Raw genomic sequence first — 15394 nt, 5'->3', positions numbered from 1 at the left:
TGACAAAAGCAAACTTATACAACGCACGGCGCAGTTGCTTCCTGGTCTTCTTCTTCTTCTTTTAAATGACTGCTGGATCACATCTCTATGGTGCGTAGCGCCACCTGCAGCGGCGGAGTCCCCTCTCAATATTCGCAAAGGAAGAACGGGTGGAAACGGGCAGAAGTCGCATGTCCGTTTTGCGCATCATCAGGAAATTGGCTTAAAAATGTCAAAATAATTGGATGGAAACCTGACTACTGATTGGCGACCCCTCGTCTTTCAAACTGGGCAAGCAAAAAATCCAAAACTCAAGCGAGCGCCCGCCGCCGCTGTCATAAATCCAACAAGTCCTCCAACATAAAACCACCATATTGGTCACGCGCGTCATCATGACGCGTCTCTGATGCCTTGACTGACGTTCAACTCCGCCCACCTGACCCTTGACCGGCCGACGGCTGTGAGATGCGCGGTGGACATCACTTTCCTTCCTTCGTCCCAACTTTGCAGGTAAGGAATGTCTGCTTTGTACCTGTTACTGAGTTCAGTGAATACAAGTTTAATTATTTACATAACGCTGAAATGATCACCTGGGAGGCTCATTTTCAAAAATAGAATCTCTTGGAAGGGGTGCCTGCTTAAATCCTTCCATCCTCCAAATAATTTCTGAGAAAAGTAATTCATCAGCTTTTGCTTTTTTTATTTGCATGTTTTTGAAAATGCCTTTCAACAAATAGGAACAAAATATTTCCCAAATATAATAAATAAATACTGTCAAATATTGGGCTTTGAATTCATTTTTTTTCTGTCTTGTGATTAAAATAAATAAATAAATAAAACAAAGCCCCCCCCCCCCCATTAAAAAAAAAGAAGAAGCTGAAATGGGAGGAGTCAGGCGAGTGTCGACGCTGTCAGGTTGCCATGGTTTCAGCCTCCCTCGAAACGAAGGGTCGCGCGAGACGAGCCAGTTTGAACGCGAGCTTGATGGCGACCACCCACCTAACCTGACTGAGGACCCTCAGGAGGAGGGATGGACATACGGAAGGAGACGCAGAAGGACACAAGCGGCACAGGAGGAGGGGAGGAGCGTGAGTCTTGCGGTAAGCTTCTTCAATGAAGATGCTTTTGCCAGTCGGCGTCGGCGCCTCTTTTTCTTCTTCTTCTTCTTCTTCTTCTTCTTCGTTTCCTCGGAAGTCGGCTGCAGGGAATAAAATGTGTCCTGCGTGACCACGACGAGGCTCGGCCTCAAGATTTTGCGGGCGACAATGATGACACATTCCGATTTCCTCTCGCGCCCTCGTCAGCGTCGGGCAGGAAGCGTGACGTCATCGCGCTCCCCTGAGAGATGCTGCTGTTGCTAGGTTACAGCTGGCTGACTTCCTGTGCCATTTTGGTGACAGGCGTCGCGTGGGGGAGGGGAGGCGCGCGATGGTGCCATTTGGCCGTCGTCCGTCCACGTTGGCAATTTGCAAAAGGTTCCAAAAGAGACGTGACAGGACACAACTTGGACGCAAGAAACCAGCGAGGAACCCGAAAGGCGCTGACCGGAAGTCATGCTTGACGAGCGCAGGTGGACATCAAAAGCGAGCGACAAACACTTGGCAAAAAGGGAAACACGACAGCCGTAAATCAGCCAAAACCTGACAAATTGTCTGCCTGCCTTTAGCATTTGCACTTCTTGTTAGCATGAAGCTAATTTGGCTTGAGGCAAAGTCATGTTGGTTGCGCTTAAATGTTTTTCTAAGATGCGAACGCATCAGTGAACTTTTGCCAAGTGGCGACTCGGAAGTGCGTCGTCATCGGGCCGTCGTGTGACGTCATCGTTATTTCAATTCAGCTTTGCAAATTCAATGTAACAACCGTCAGTGAAAAACAAGGTTGTTTTAGTTAACTAAGACTAACTGAACTAAGATTACTTCAAGTTAATTCATTGAGAAAACATCATTAGGACTTATCTAAAACGAACGAAAATTCAGATAACAATTTAGTTAACAAAATAAAATAAAAACGATAATGGTTTTAAAAAAAAAACAGAAGACTAACTATATAATCATAGCAAAAATGTCTTTGGTAATTAGTTGAATGCGATTGTGATTTAAATGAGATTTATTGGGATAAGGACATTTAAAAGTGTGTCACACAGAAGTGACGTCATCTGACAGCAGCCAATAGAAAAGCACTTTCAGATGACGTCGCTCTCATGGTGCTTTTTAAATATTGCACACAAGAAATACACATTTAAAAAAAGAATAATACTGAAAACTAAGCATTTATTAAATAACTAAAAGTAATGAAAAATAACAGAACCGCGTTGAAAACGAATTAAAATGAGCTAAATTTTCAAAACAAAACTCAAAGGAAAATTCCCAAACTATAAAAACCCTCATTGAAGAACAAAAGCAAAAGCACAATTGACAATCAAGTGCACACAATTGTTTTCATTTAGAAACAATTCAATTTGGACACACACGCACACACATGATGAGGTTCCGGGTTCCGCGTTTCCTATCGTGCACGTTGGTGCGTTTGTCGCCTTTTTGAAAGCGGATCCTGCGTTGTTTGTGTGACGAGCTTTCGAATGTCGTACGCGGACGCGTTGATGAATCGCAGGTTTGTCCGTCAAACGCGATGATTTTTGTGAGCCCGCCGAGATTCCCGTCTTTCTTGGCTCTTGCTCACCATGCGAAGCACCACCCGCTCGCTCCCCCGCAGACGTTCCTTCCCCTTGTTTTTGCCGGCTGCCGTCCACTGCGCCGCTCTTCGAGGGATCGGGTCCGTCGGGTCCGCCGGGTCCGTCGGGTCCGCCGGGTCCGTCGGGTCCGCCGGGTCCGTCGGGTCCACGGGGTCCGTCGGGTCCGCCGGGTCCGTCGGGTCCGCCGGGTCCGCCGGGTCCGCCGGGTCCGTCGGGTCATGGCCAACGCGTTTGTATTTGCGCTGTGCTCAGGTGGTCTCGGCATGACGACATCTCAGGAGGAGGCGTCCACCTTGCGCAGGTTTTTCCAGTACGTGGAGGACCGATGCCTTCAGGCTTACGACCAGCTGGTCATCCAGAACGCCTCGGACATTTCCCGAGAGAGCGACCGGGTTCGAAACGACGCCAACTGGACCTACTTGCAGGAGAAAAAACACAAGCACAAGCGTCAAGGAGAAGCCATCAAAAGGTGAACCGCGTACGCGAGGCCACGCCCATTTGATCATTGATCAGCCGCCGAGTCCCTCAGGGCTCAATGCTCGGTCCTCTTGCCGTTGCATGAGCAGCGGTTTGTTGGCGTGTCACGTTACTCCTTTGCGCCAAACGTGCTTTCGATGTGATTTCGTTCCTTGAGCGTTTCACTGCCTTCTTTACTTCCTCTTATTTGCGCTTCCTTTCTTTGCCACTCGGAGTGTTTTTTTCTTACTCGTTCCATTTGTTTTACCGCGGGAACTTTTTGCTGATGGACTTTTTTTCACGCCCACGTTGTCGGAGCCAATTGCCTTCATTTGCAGTGTGTTCTATTTACTGTGTCGTATCGTTGCTAGATTTCGATTTGCTTATTGCACATTTGAGCTCGAAAATAACGGTCACTATTAATGGAATCTTATATGACAATGTATTTGTTTAAAAGTACAAAGAGACAAATTGTTTATATCTTTGTTTATTGGAAGAATTTTCTGGATAGTCACGCGACGAACGATTAGTTAGCCGAGAACAAAAAGGCCAACGTTCTCGAAGCTCATGATCGAAGCCGCGTTCTTTTTTAACCGTACCATTCGACCTTTTTCTTTTGGACGTGCTTGTCCTACTTTGTATTTGTGTCTGATTAAGTCGTAAACACCAAGTGGTGGTCCTGTGGGTTGCGTTCAAGATCGCTACTCTGGCTTCAAGGCTTTTGTGGCGTAGCACCATAGATGGTACTTTTCCACATTGTAAGATGCGGACGTGAAGTGTTTCCCACGGCCTCGATCAGCGGGTCGCGACGTCGCACCGAGGCAAGGCGGCCATTTTGTCAAAGCGGCATCGCGGGACCCAGGATCGGATTGGAAAATGAAGACCACTTTTAAGAGAATTTGCTTTGTGTTGACAGTTGAGAAAGGTCACGACCTTTCAGCATGCGCGTTTGTGTCCGCTTGCCCAGAACTGACGAGGAGGCATCGGGTGCAAGCGAGGTGGCGTACTGCGGCAAGCATTTGCGAATGGCTTTCATGACCTCGCCGGCTCACCTGCCGGCTCCCGGCCAGGCCTTGGGCGTGCGCTCTCATTCCCTCGACTCGGTGGGCGGCGACGAGGACGGCGACGAGCGCAAACTGCCGCCGCCCAAACCCAAGCGGGACCCCAACACCAAACTCAGCAGCAGCTCGGAGGCGCTTCATTCGCCAGATGAAGGTGAACGCCGCTGCGCCGCCGTTGCGCCGCCGTTGCGCCGCCGTTGCGCCGCCGTTGCGCCGCCGTTGCGCCGCCGTTGCGCCGCCGTTGCGCCGCCGTTGCTGGAGTGTGTGGCGCGTTCGTACATTTTGTTATTTAAACGACCCCAGTCCTCGAGTAGCCCGATGGACCGACACCGGCATGGCGGGCCTGCTTGGAAGGCTTCACGTTGTCGCGACCTTTGCGCTTGACGTTGCCGCGACCTTTGCTTTGCTTTGCAGCTCACTTGCACGCGTGCGCTGAAGACTTGAAGAAGACGCCGCCACCCAAACCCAAACGCAACCCCAACACGCAGCTCAGCTCGTCCTTTGACGAGGCCCACGCGTGCAACCACAGGAAGGAGACGCCGTCCTGGCAAAGTCCGTATTCGTCTTCCCAAGAGGACTCGGAGTCCGTCTACATCGAGATGGCGGCAAACGTCTCGGTGGGAAGTCGAGACGAGCAGGACGAGTCGGTGTACGAGGAAATGAAATACTCGGACGGCGATTCCTGCTCGTCTGCGTGCCGCATCCCGCAACCCTTCCCCAACCTCCTCACGCACCGGCCGCCGTTGCTCATCTTCCCGCCGTTCCCGCCTCAGCGATCGCCCAATTCGGACGAGTCTCCGCTCACCCCCGTCGACGTCACTCAATTGTCCATGCCGGGGAAAAAGGCGGGGCTTGCCGAACAATCCCGAAGTTCCAAAAGGAGCAAAGAGGACGAGTGGCCGTCCGCGTCCACCATCACGTCTTCGGGTCGCTCGTCTGCGCCGCCGCTTCCTTCCGGGCCGTACGCCTCCTCTAGCTCCGCCCACAATGGGAACCCGCGCAGCCAATCGGCGTGCCCCTCCCCCGTGAGCATGGCTCGCTCTCGGACGCCTTTGAGCCTGAAGAGGCCGCCCCCCTACAACGCCTTGATGGCCGGACGGCCCCCGGAGGGCGGGGGGGCCAAACACGGCAGCTCGGCCACGTCGCTGGACGACCTCGCCGCGCCGCAAACGTCCGTCCAACGGCTGGCCAAGACCGAATGGCGGAGCAGGCGCGGCGCTGAAGGTACGTGACGGTTAATTGCCAGCCGCCTTCTGCGCTTGACGAAACGATGTCACAAGTTATTTTGGCAACATGCGACAAAGTGGATAGTGGGCCACAAATGGCCCCTGGGCCGTAGTTTGGACACCACTGAGCGGCAACGTTACTAATTTGACATTACATGAAGCGAGCAAGGACCGAAACGTGTTGATCACAACTTTGTTGTTGTTTGAAAATAGAATTGGAGTGTTTGCGCCAGCTTGGTCGCTCTGCGTCAACGTCGGGGGTGCCTTCAACGCCGCAAGATCATCCCGCCCTCAGCCAGGTGAGCGAATAAAAAACAACATTCTTTCATTGGTCTCAAACTCTTTTTAGATCCTCCAGATTAGCGGTAGCAGCTCGCCGTGAAAAGGAACCTCCACGGAAATGATTGATTTTGCGCCAAGTCACTATGAACTCATTTGCTCCCAAAACTTATATTTTAAATGTTGTAAGTGGCCCAAAGACGTATTTATACGTTTTATTTTTATGCGAGATCATAAAGAAGGCTTTGACGCAGCCTCTCGACTGCAGAGAACGGTTCAAGAAAATGGTACACATTAACGGCCAGCAGTTGGCAGCAGAGTATAAGAGATCAACCAGGGCCATGTTGCAACAAGCTCTTTTTGCCAGTGTTTTCAACAGGAATGTGAATAATGATGGAACGTAGCTATATTCTAATGCTAATTGCTGCACAGCGGAAATAGATAGAAATATACTTTTTTTTTCCTGATGAAAGAAGAGACTCTAACCTTTCTATGTTTTTATAGCAAATAGAACACAATATTCTGTGTGCCTTGCAAAATCAGTCCAATCCGGTCAAACCGCCGGGAGCGAAGGGGGTTGCTTCAGGGGAAATGGCTGCCAGTCAATGAGTTAAAGACAAACAGAAATGATTCTTTGTGATTTCCATCCTCATCAATGTTGAAGCCACGACATCTTTTCTTAGCCGCACGACTTTGAGTGATTGAAAGCTTCTTCAGCGCACGCAGACTTCTATGTCAAATGTTTATTCGATATATTATCATTTATCATATATAGGCAAACTAAATAAATATGTCAAATATTTGTCCAATTGAAATCAGATTATCAAATCTTTCTAGCAAAAGACAAATAGTACTGCATGCAAAGGGGGGGGGGGATTCATTGAGGTGATCATATTCTCGCTTGGACACAATCTCCAGTGGTGCCTTGTAATATGAGCTGAATTTGTTTCCTGACCACGCTCGTAACTCAAAGCATCGTTCCCCATTGAAACGAATGCAAACGCCATTCATTCGTTCCAGCCTTTCCGAAACAAACAAACTCCAGCAAATCATCAAATAGAACAGAAAAGAATGTTTGTCACATCGTGGATCAATTGACCACCAGGGGGCAGTATAAGACGGACGGACGGAGAGCTTGACTGTACATTGAGATCTTCTTCTGAATCTCGTCCATCCTTGCCTCTTTGCAGCAGCCAATCATATTGCAGCGCGGCATGTCCGGCCTCGAGTGCTTGCGAGATTCATAAGAGCCGTCCACCACGCTTGCATCAGTTCATCCGTACGGCGCTAATATCAGTCGTTCTATGCAGAGGATCAATACTATATGACGAAAGCAAACGTTTCAAAGGCCGCATTTTGACAGATGCTGTCAAGTCGGGTGATTTAGAGCATGCGACGAGTTCCGGCAGACGCCGTCTCGATGAGGCCGAACGTGCGGCGTTTGACTGACAGGTGACCTTTGCTCCGCCCCCTAGATGCCGTGGCTGTGCGGGGACGCCACCATGATGGAGACCATCGAGAAGAAACGAGTCTTGTGTCGCGAGATCAAAAGTCGCCGGCGAGCCGACAAAAAACGGGACGGCCTGCCCGACTGGAGCAAGAAGAAACAACCGCCGCCGTATTCGGCTCCGCCCACGACCGCCGGACGATCGGCGGCCGTCTTGTGGGACACCGCCATCTGAGGAGCGCGCCGTCTCGTGTCTCGTTGTCCGGCGTGGGCACCAAACGGAGCGTCCGACAAGCCGTGGGAAGGGAACGGAAAAAACAAAACACTTGATGGCGAGTGCCGGCCTCGCGCCAGTTGGCGGACGTGGACAGACGCACGGACAAGTGAGCACTTGAAGTTGAATGCACAATATTTCAAAACCTGTTTTGAACATTTCATTTGGGTAGCTTGAATAAAGTGTTGGATCGATGACTGCGTGGTTGGTGATCGTGTGACTTTCAAATGGTGGCGATGAAAGTGATGGCGTGCCGGTGATCAATTTCAGGTCGATCACGATGAGCAGATCAAACATGTCGGACATGCGTGTCAGCGGGCAATCAGAATTTCCTGCTCCGTTTTGGTTTGCGATCGGTCTCCGCTTTTATTGGACCTGTAAATTAGCCAGATGTGTTCAGGTGTGCCCAATGCTGGCCTCTTTTGGTTGGAGTGCGACACTGCAAGTGTTAAGACTGATCTTACTTCTCGTTGACGTTCTCTGTATTTGCATTTTCTGCGCATTTGAAGATGGCAGCTAAACACACTACGAGAAATGGCAATATTGTATGTTGTGAAAAACGTTTTTTTCTTTTGCTCCATCACCCAACCCTCATTTGAGAATGTTTATGGGCGTGGTCACGGAACAAATTAAATAGCCATTTTAAGGCGCCACTGTATATTAAAAAAAATCCATCCCTTATCTGTACCGCTTATGGTCATTTTGCTCATTTTATAATATACATTGTTCAATAGGATAAATCATGAAAAAATGATCAAAAACCGAATTAATACTTTAACCAATTCGAGAGAAAAAAAAACCCCCAAATGAATGCAGCAAATATTTGCGAACTGGTGTCAGTGAAAATGCTGGCTGGGCCGGATGTGGACCGCGGGCCATACGGTACTTTGCGCTCGATTTGCGCATTTAGATTGCGGCCCCTCGCTCCCTTTTCGCTCCCTTTTCGCTCCCTTTTCGCTCCCGTTGTTGCGTTTGCGCACGCGCGCGTCCAATTTTGCGCGTTCTAGGCGCTTGTTGTTGCGCATGCGCAGTAGCCTCTTTCACCACACGCCGAATTTTCGAGCAGGGCCGAGGACGTCGCCATTTTGTCGGTAAACATTTCATTTTCATTCATCCTTTCGTTACGTTTCTTCTGCGTACGAACACTTACTACACTCCGACACGCACACGCACACGCACGCACACACACACACCAAACACTCTGACTCAGCGGCGAGCGCGTTAGCATACAGCTAGCGTCTTAGCTCGCTAGCTAGCACGACGCTCGTCTTCGGGCTGGCCGGCGACTCGACGTGGGCACGCAATATCTTGGTCTCCATGGTGACGCTTTGACGTTTGTTCCATCTGCGCGTCGGCGATGAAATGTTGGCGTCTCCATGGCAACGCCGGCGCGTCAAAAAACCTTGTTGATGTTTGAATGTGTGCGACTGCTAGCCGACAAAAGCTCGGCAGGGACGCTGATGATTGGTCGAGGCAGACCACGTGACCGGACATTGGCTTGACTTTCTCGGGTTTAATGGAAATAGATAACAATGTATCAAATCATTAGAAATTTGTTTGTTTGTTGAAGAAAAAAAACAAATAAATTAGTTTGTTTGTTTTTCCCCACCAACTTACTTCGTTAACAAATGTACAAAATTGTTTTCACGGGTAAAATCAGTAAGACTTTTTAGGGAGATTAAAAAAGAAAATGTCCTTGTTTAATTAGCTTGGGGAAAAAATCATGAACCATGTTTACTGGAATGGGCTTGATTTTTATGGACCTTCCTATTTTCCTTTATGGGATTTGGGAAATTAAATTAAACCACCATACATGACTTTGTTATATAAGTCGTCCCCCCAAAATAGTAACATTTTAGTTTGTTACAGATGTTAAGTTACGCATGCTATTTTTGAATATTCTCAAATTTGTGAACAACACTCAACAAAACTGATGAAGTATTTTTCTTTCCTACCCCAAAGCAAGAGGTGAGATGATGTGTTTGACCTTCTAACCCGAGTTTCCCGTAATTATGCATGTGGCAAATACGTGACCCTTGATTGGGCAGCGCTGTTCGTCTCAGGACCGGGAAGAGCCGGCAGAGCGCCAAGCCGACAGACGTCCAGCGTGCGTGCCGGCGAGGAGGAGGAGCGGCGGCGGCGGAGACGAGCGGGCCGGCCATGGCGACCTCCTGGCAGGACGAGGACGAGGAGTTGAAGGCGGGCGGGGCCAGGTGCCTCGGCAACAGGCCCAGGTTCTCCTTCTCCGAGATCAAGATGCTGCTGCAGGAAGTGCGCAGGAACAGATACATCCTCCTCAGTGAGTGCGGGCGCGCGTGCGTGCGTGCGTCCACGCAACACAATTTCTCTTGATTTGGATGCAGCGAAGCAAACGGAAGTCACAATTGTGCACTTTTGTTACCTCGTGGTCGCAAATGACTCCGTTGAACTTTGACATGCAAAATAAGTCACTAATTGGGCAAAAGTGAAAAAGGGGGGATTTAATAATAACACTTTAGCATGTAGCATATTTGGTCTCAAATAAAAGTCATCAAGTAATGAGCGCGTTTGCATTTTGTGTCGTCCTGCAGGGAAGTTTAATCACGGCGTGTCTGCGGAGGCCAAGAAACAAAAGTGGGCCGAGATCACGGATCAGATCAACGGTCTGGGACAGAACCACAGAGAGGTGGGTGATGATGTCATCACACACACGGATGACGAGTGCCAAAGGCAAACTTGGGGGCATGTGGAGCAGGGGTCAGAGTGCGTGGGAAAAGTAGCGTCTCACACAATTTAGGTTTAAGTTTGGCAACGAATTTTGTATATTTTGGGTAACGAATGGATTGATAAGCTTTGCTTTCATTTGATTGTTGACGCTCCCGACAATATGACGCAGATCCATCTTTGAGGATCATTCACAGAACAAAAACAAAACAAATCGAATCGTGTTCTTAGGCCTTGCCAGCCTAAATCCGATTTTCTGCCCGTCCAGGTTGAAAGTGGATATTTGAACTCTTGTAGTCCGAACAGTCACAAAGCACATGAAATCCGATTTGGACAGGATGCGTCTCGGTCTGCGATCCGCTCGAAACACTCAGAGCGGATTTGACCGTCCGTGATGTGGCGCGTGAAAAAATGCGCCCGCATTGTCGATATCCAATCGGTTGTCTGCTCGGCCGTTTTGCTCGCATGCTCGGCAGTCAAACGCCTTAACGGCTCCACTGCCCCGTCGGAAATAGCGAATGAGTGCCCGGCCTCAAACATAAGAAAACCGCTTAACGTGCTTGCGAGCAACGGCAAGTAAAAAATAAAACCCGACAAACTTGATTTGATGAGGAATCCGATTGGAGTCAAATATGCCTGCATTGTGAACGCAGCCTTGACGAAATGTGCATTCTTCGCTTTCGCCAGACTTCTTGGTACAACCGCTCGCCACACGGGGTGTTATTTTTGCCAGTCAGTAACGTGAAAACGGTGCAGAGAAGTCAGCGTATTCGTGTTAGGCGAGCTTAGTGAGTGGCAACGCAAGATGGCCGCCGGTGGCCTCACTATTTAAGTAAAGCGACGATGCGGCATACTTACTACATTTATATAGAAGTCTGGCAAAAAGTATGATGAGCTTGAAATACTTCCTGTTTCCACTCTACTTCTTCCAAACGAGTTGCAAACAAAATGGGGTGCTGCCATTTAGTGGCTGGCAGTGGAATTACACCCAAAACCAATTGGAAGTGGAATAAAAAAAAATCTGTAACAACAAAAATCAAACTAACTGTGTACTGTATATGAAACGTCAGCATGAGGTTCCACTGAGGGTGTTGATGTCGAGGCCCGGGGGAACCTCCTGGACGCCCCACAGCCGCCGATGACCTCCGATCCTCATCCAAACCCGCTTTGCGTCTCAGGTGCGTCAAATCATGAAGAAGTGGGCGGACCTGAAATGTGACGGCAAGCGTCGTCTGGCCCTCCTGCGAGCTCCCAACGGCTCGGCGGGGAGGAGGAAGAGGAAGTCTCTGGACTCGGTGGAGAAGATGGTCCACGGGATCCTGCTCATGAGTCCCACGGGAGGTGAGGCGCTGCCACAAAAGGGTCCGGGTCACGCCCGGGGGGGAAAGTGGGCCGTAACCGTCCGGTACCACGTTCCGGCAAAATGTCCGCAACGGTGCTGCGGTCCCCAAAATACGACGGCGACTGTCAAACCCGCGTGTGAAATAATAACCTGCCAGCCGGCCACACAAGAACATCAGATTGACATAAAGTCATCAAAAGTGTGCTTCGGCGCAAAAAGTGGGTGGGGCCTTTCGTGCGGTGGGAGGACACGGTTTGGTGTGGCGAAAATCTGCATATTTGTTGAAAAATGTGTACTTTCGTGCCTGATGGGCTGAAATATGTGCCACGTCGACTTCGGGGACGGACGCCGTCACACGCGGCGTCCGTCTGTTGTTCTCGCGGTCTTTGTCAGCTGACAAAGTCCGGAGAATGCATCTTGTCCCGCTGACACGTTTGCAGCCCACCTTGTTTAGGTCGGACCAATCAGGCGTTGTTTAGGGCGGCACGAAACCAAAAAGCACCGATGGCGGGGGGGAGAGAAAGCAACGAAGCAACAAAGCAACAAAGCAACAAAGCAACAAAGCAACAAAGCAACAAAGCAACGAAGCAACCCAACCGCTGCAATGAATTCTGTCCTCATTTCCTTGTTGAATTTGCACGGCGACTTCCTGGACTCAACGCCACGCCTTCGTTTCCTGTCGTTCCCGCTAATGAATCCAGGTGTGCCTGACTTTAGTAACCATGACGACAATGGTCGGGGCACACCTGGATTCATCAGTTTGTCCAATCGCGAAAGACGAAATGAAAGATTGGCACTGAGTTCGGGAAGTCGTGGATTTGTGCAAATGGCTGATTTGAACCGCGATTTAATCTGCTAACGATCTGCGTGCCGACGACATTTTCATCCGTTGCCGCGATTGGTCAAAACAAACGTGCAAAGGGGCCGCATCGTCCAATCAGATGCAAGCGTTGTACAGCAAGTCCAGATTGATCATGTGGGTCAATCACAAGGATCAATCTGTCAATCAATTATTGATTCCACCGGCTCGGTTCTCTGCATGGACGCGCGCGCGTCGGTGTTTCCGTGATCTTATTTGGCACATCGTTGAAAAAACAAAATCAGTTTCTCGCGTATGTCTTGTTACAATCGCGTTGTACAGTAAGCGGAATGCGTGCGCGAGGCCCGTGTTTTATTGTGTTTTATATTTTCTTTGCATTTCCGTGGTTCGAGGAGGTTTGACTCCTTTTGCTCGTTCGAATGCGATCGCGTCAACCTGCACTCGAGCGATTCTTCCCGTCGTCGGCCACCTTTTTTCAATCAAAAACCTGGCGGGGCCCGGAACTGGGGTGTGTAGACTTTTTATCGGCAGCGTCGCGCGCGCGTGGAAACGGAGCCGCGGTGAAAACGCTGCGTGTTGCCTCGCCAGACGTTCTCAGCGACGTGGACGACGACGACGACGACGAAGGCTCCAAGTCAAACGCGGCGGCCGGCAAGGACGGCGCCGGCCGCTACTCGTACCTGGACAACGGCTCGCTCTCGCTTCCCGGCGGCCTTTCCTTCGACTTCTCGCCTCTGTCGTCGCCTGACAAGGAGCTGAGCGGTAAGCGCCGCCGCCGCCGCCGCCGCCGCGGATGCCGCAAACCTTCGCTTCCCACACGGTTTGTGTTTTTGCTTTTCAGGAGAGCCGTCGCGCTCGTCGGACGACGACGCAGGTCAGAATCTTTTTGCGTTTTCTTGCCTGCAAATGACGAAAAAGCAAGTAAAAGGTGACGTTTTGCTTTCTTGGAGGAAATCGGCAGGCTGACAATCATTTGGACAGTTTTCAAATCTGGGATTTATTGATCATCCAAATATGTATCTATTGATTTGATTATTGTATTGTTTGACATCATTTTCACAAACTTACTGAACGAAGCCAAGCAAAAAAAAATCTTGTTTTTGATTTAATTTCCATTTTGTCCACACGGCAAAATTGGCAGTGTTAATTCAACACCTGCCGAGTTAAATTTAACACCTGAAAAGTGTATATATTGGTCCACACTAAATATAGTTAAAACAACACTTCTGAAAGTGTTCATTTATTTTGACACTGCAATGGGGTTGAAACAACTCTGATGGTAGTTGAAGTGTAGTCAACACTGGTCAGTGTTGATATTACACTCTACTCCTTGTCGCCAGGTGCGAAGGCGGAGATTAGTTACATCTGTGCAGAGTTAATCTAACATGAATGAGCTGTGAAAATGTTTGAAAAGGACACTTTAGGAGTTCAAATCAAGTCCCAAGAATGTTTGCTGTGCACGACACTCGCCCGACCTCTTGCCCGACCTCTCGCCCGACCTCTCACCCGACCCTGTGGCTCTTTTGCAGAACCTTCCATGGACTGCGACGACAACTCCACCTTCTCGGCCCAATCGTCCTTCGCGCCGCCCAAGCTGGTCCACACGTACTCGCGGCACAACCGCAACGCCGTCAGCACCACCTCCAAAGAGTGCGACGCCGATTCATCGCCCGCTTCGCCGTCGCTCTCCGCCGCCGCCGCCGCCTTCCCCGCCGTCACCTCCTCATCCTCGCCCTGCTTCCTCCCTCCCGCCAGCGACTCCTCCCAGCCGGCGCCCTGCTCGTCCGATCACCGCCCCCGCCCGGCGGAATGGGACGGCGGCGGCGGCGGCGCGCGGCCCGAGCCGCTCCCGTGCGGCGCGTCGGGCCGCGCGGCGGGCTTGGAGCAGCTGGCGTGCCACAGCGTGCAGCAGCAGCGCGCCAGCCGGCAGCTGCTGGCGTCGGTGTCGCGCTCGCTGGAGACGCTGGCGCAGTCGCTGCAGCTGCTGGTGGAGAGCCAGCAGGAGTTCGTTAGCGAGGCGCTCACGCTGCAGCGCGAGACGCTGGGCGTGCTCAAGACCTTCTCGGGCGCCGCGCTGGCCGTGCTGAGGGACGCCAAGGCGCAAGGCCCCGCCCTCAAGGCCGACAAGATGGACGACGGCGCTTTGGATCGCTCCACATGAGCTTCCCAAATGCTGCGAATGGCCAAAGCCTTCCTTTTCCGTTCAAGCCTTCGACTTTTGCCGCCAAAATCCGATTTTGGTTGTTGTTTCTTTTGCGACCAGAAAATCCCACGCCAAGAGTTTTTGGGACTTTCTGGGTTTCTCCTGACCTCAAACTAGCTTCGGAGCATCTTCCGTTCCGCCATCCAATTCCACACAAAGGCATTTTTATTTCTTTTTCTTTGCTGTCGAGATGCAAATCTGCCGTTGGGACGCTTTGAAATGCTCGCTGTGGCCAAACGGCGGCCGCTGCGCGACGTGCGTGTGGCCCAAAGCTTCCTGGACGGACGTGACGTGACAAATTCATCAACTCGCATCACAATTAGCAGCAGCACTTTGGCAACTCGCCAACACTTGAAGTTGCCCCACGCCGTTCCCAGCTGAAGTTTACTCCGATTCAACGAGACAGACAAATGCCTACAGAAAGGCCCCATTAGCTTAATGCTAATTAGCGTCTTTGTTGCCGTGCTCTAGTTCTTAAGCAACAAATTCACTGCAAATGGTGCAGCAACATGTAGACAGACAATTGAACGGAATTGTCATATTGTCTTTATCCTCCGTATGGAATAACTCCTATCAGCGCTGTTCTGACGAGCTGAGAGACGAGCTGAGAGACGAGCTGAGAGACGAGACGAGACGAGACGAGACGAGACATCATCCCGCTTGGGTTGGAGGCAGAACACCCTCCACTGCCGTGATTGATGAACAGCATAGCTCACACTGCCCCCAGGTGGTCAAGAGCAGCATTTCACTGATGCAATGTGACAAAAACGCTTGAATTCTATTTAAATTATGTCAGGATTGTGTTTTTATGAAGTGCTAGTTTTACATCATTAAAAATACATACTACAACTTTTTTCTTTTTTGTAGGAACAGATGACTTGTCATTTTCATTCATTTCAATAGGAAAAGACG

At 50.3% G+C, this 15394-nt stretch overlaps 2 protein-coding genes across 4 annotated transcripts; both read left to right on the top strand.

The window, feature by feature from the left end:
• Positions 1–436: 436 nt before the first annotated feature.
• On the top strand, positions 437–7608 carry LOC147171733 (neuronal tyrosine-phosphorylated phosphoinositide-3-kinase adapter 2-like). Of its 2 annotated transcripts, XM_086079803.1 has the most exons (7): positions 437–489; positions 853–1079; positions 2924–3140; positions 4095–4342; positions 4603–5412; positions 5628–5713; positions 7169–7608. In XM_086079803.1, exons 2-7 carry the CDS (start codon positions 1010–1012, stop codon positions 7373–7375), a joined length of 1638 nt encoding a protein of 545 aa, XP_085935929.1. In that variant the 5' UTR covers positions 437–489; positions 853–1009; the 3' UTR covers positions 7376–7608. The 2 variants fall into 2 exon arrangements, with proteins under 2 accessions (XP_085935929.1, XP_085935928.1); XM_086079802.1 differs by lacking the exons at positions 437–489; positions 853–1079 and adding an exon at positions 1100–1549.
• Positions 7609–8341: 733 nt separating this feature from the next.
• On the top strand, positions 8342–15331 carry LOC147171732 (uncharacterized). Of its 2 annotated transcripts, none has more exons than XM_086079805.1 (7): positions 8342–8505; positions 9478–9713; positions 9985–10079; positions 11296–11458; positions 12868–13041; positions 13121–13153; positions 13809–15331. In XM_086079805.1, the coding sequence occupies exons 1-7, from the start codon at positions 8438–8440 to the stop codon at positions 14438–14440; spliced, it is 1401 nt and encodes a 466-aa protein (XP_085935931.1). In that variant the 5' UTR covers positions 8342–8437; the 3' UTR covers positions 14441–15331. The 2 variants fall into 2 exon arrangements, with proteins under 2 accessions (XP_085935931.1, XP_085935930.1); XM_086079804.1 differs by having other exon boundaries at positions 8431–8505; positions 9463–9713.
• Positions 15332–15394: the final 63 nt, after the last annotated feature.

The sequence above is a fragment of the Leptonotus elevatus genome, chromosome 7, assembly GCF_054856555.1.
Source record: "Leptonotus elevatus isolate MCC_2025b chromosome 7, RoL_Lele_1.0, whole genome shotgun sequence".
NCBI lineage: Eukaryota > Metazoa > Chordata > Actinopteri > Syngnathiformes > Syngnathidae > Leptonotus > Leptonotus elevatus.
This window is presented reverse-complemented; position numbering and strand designations above follow the sequence as displayed.

What these genes read in the sequence shown, in the direction of transcription:
- LOC147171733 (XM_086079802.1), top strand. Translation starts at nt 1,408, where the DNA reads ATGGTGCCATTTGGCCGTCGTCCGTCCACGTTGGCAATTTGCAAAAGG. An exon ending in GTCATGCTTGACGAGCGCAG is followed by an intron (nt 1,550 to 2,923) that starts GTGGACATCAAA and finishes CGCTGTGCTCAG; the next exon opens with GTGGTCTCGGCATGACGACA. An exon ending in GCTTCATTCGCCAGATGAAG is followed by an intron (nt 4,343 to 4,602) that starts GTGAACGCCGCT and finishes TTTGCTTTGCAG; the next exon opens with CTCACTTGCACGCGTGCGCT.
- LOC147171732 (XM_086079804.1), top strand. Translation starts at nt 8,438, where the DNA reads ATGCGCAGTAGCCTCTTTCACCACACGCCGAATTTTCGAGCAGGGCCG. An exon ending in AGGACGTCGCCATTTTGTCG is followed by an intron (nt 8,506 to 9,462) that starts GTAAACATTTCA and finishes TTGATTGGGCAG; the next exon opens with CGCTGTTCGTCTCAGGACCG. An exon ending in CTCGTCGGACGACGACGCAG is followed by an intron (nt 13,154 to 13,808) that starts GTCAGAATCTTT and finishes GCTCTTTTGCAG; the next exon opens with AACCTTCCATGGACTGCGAC.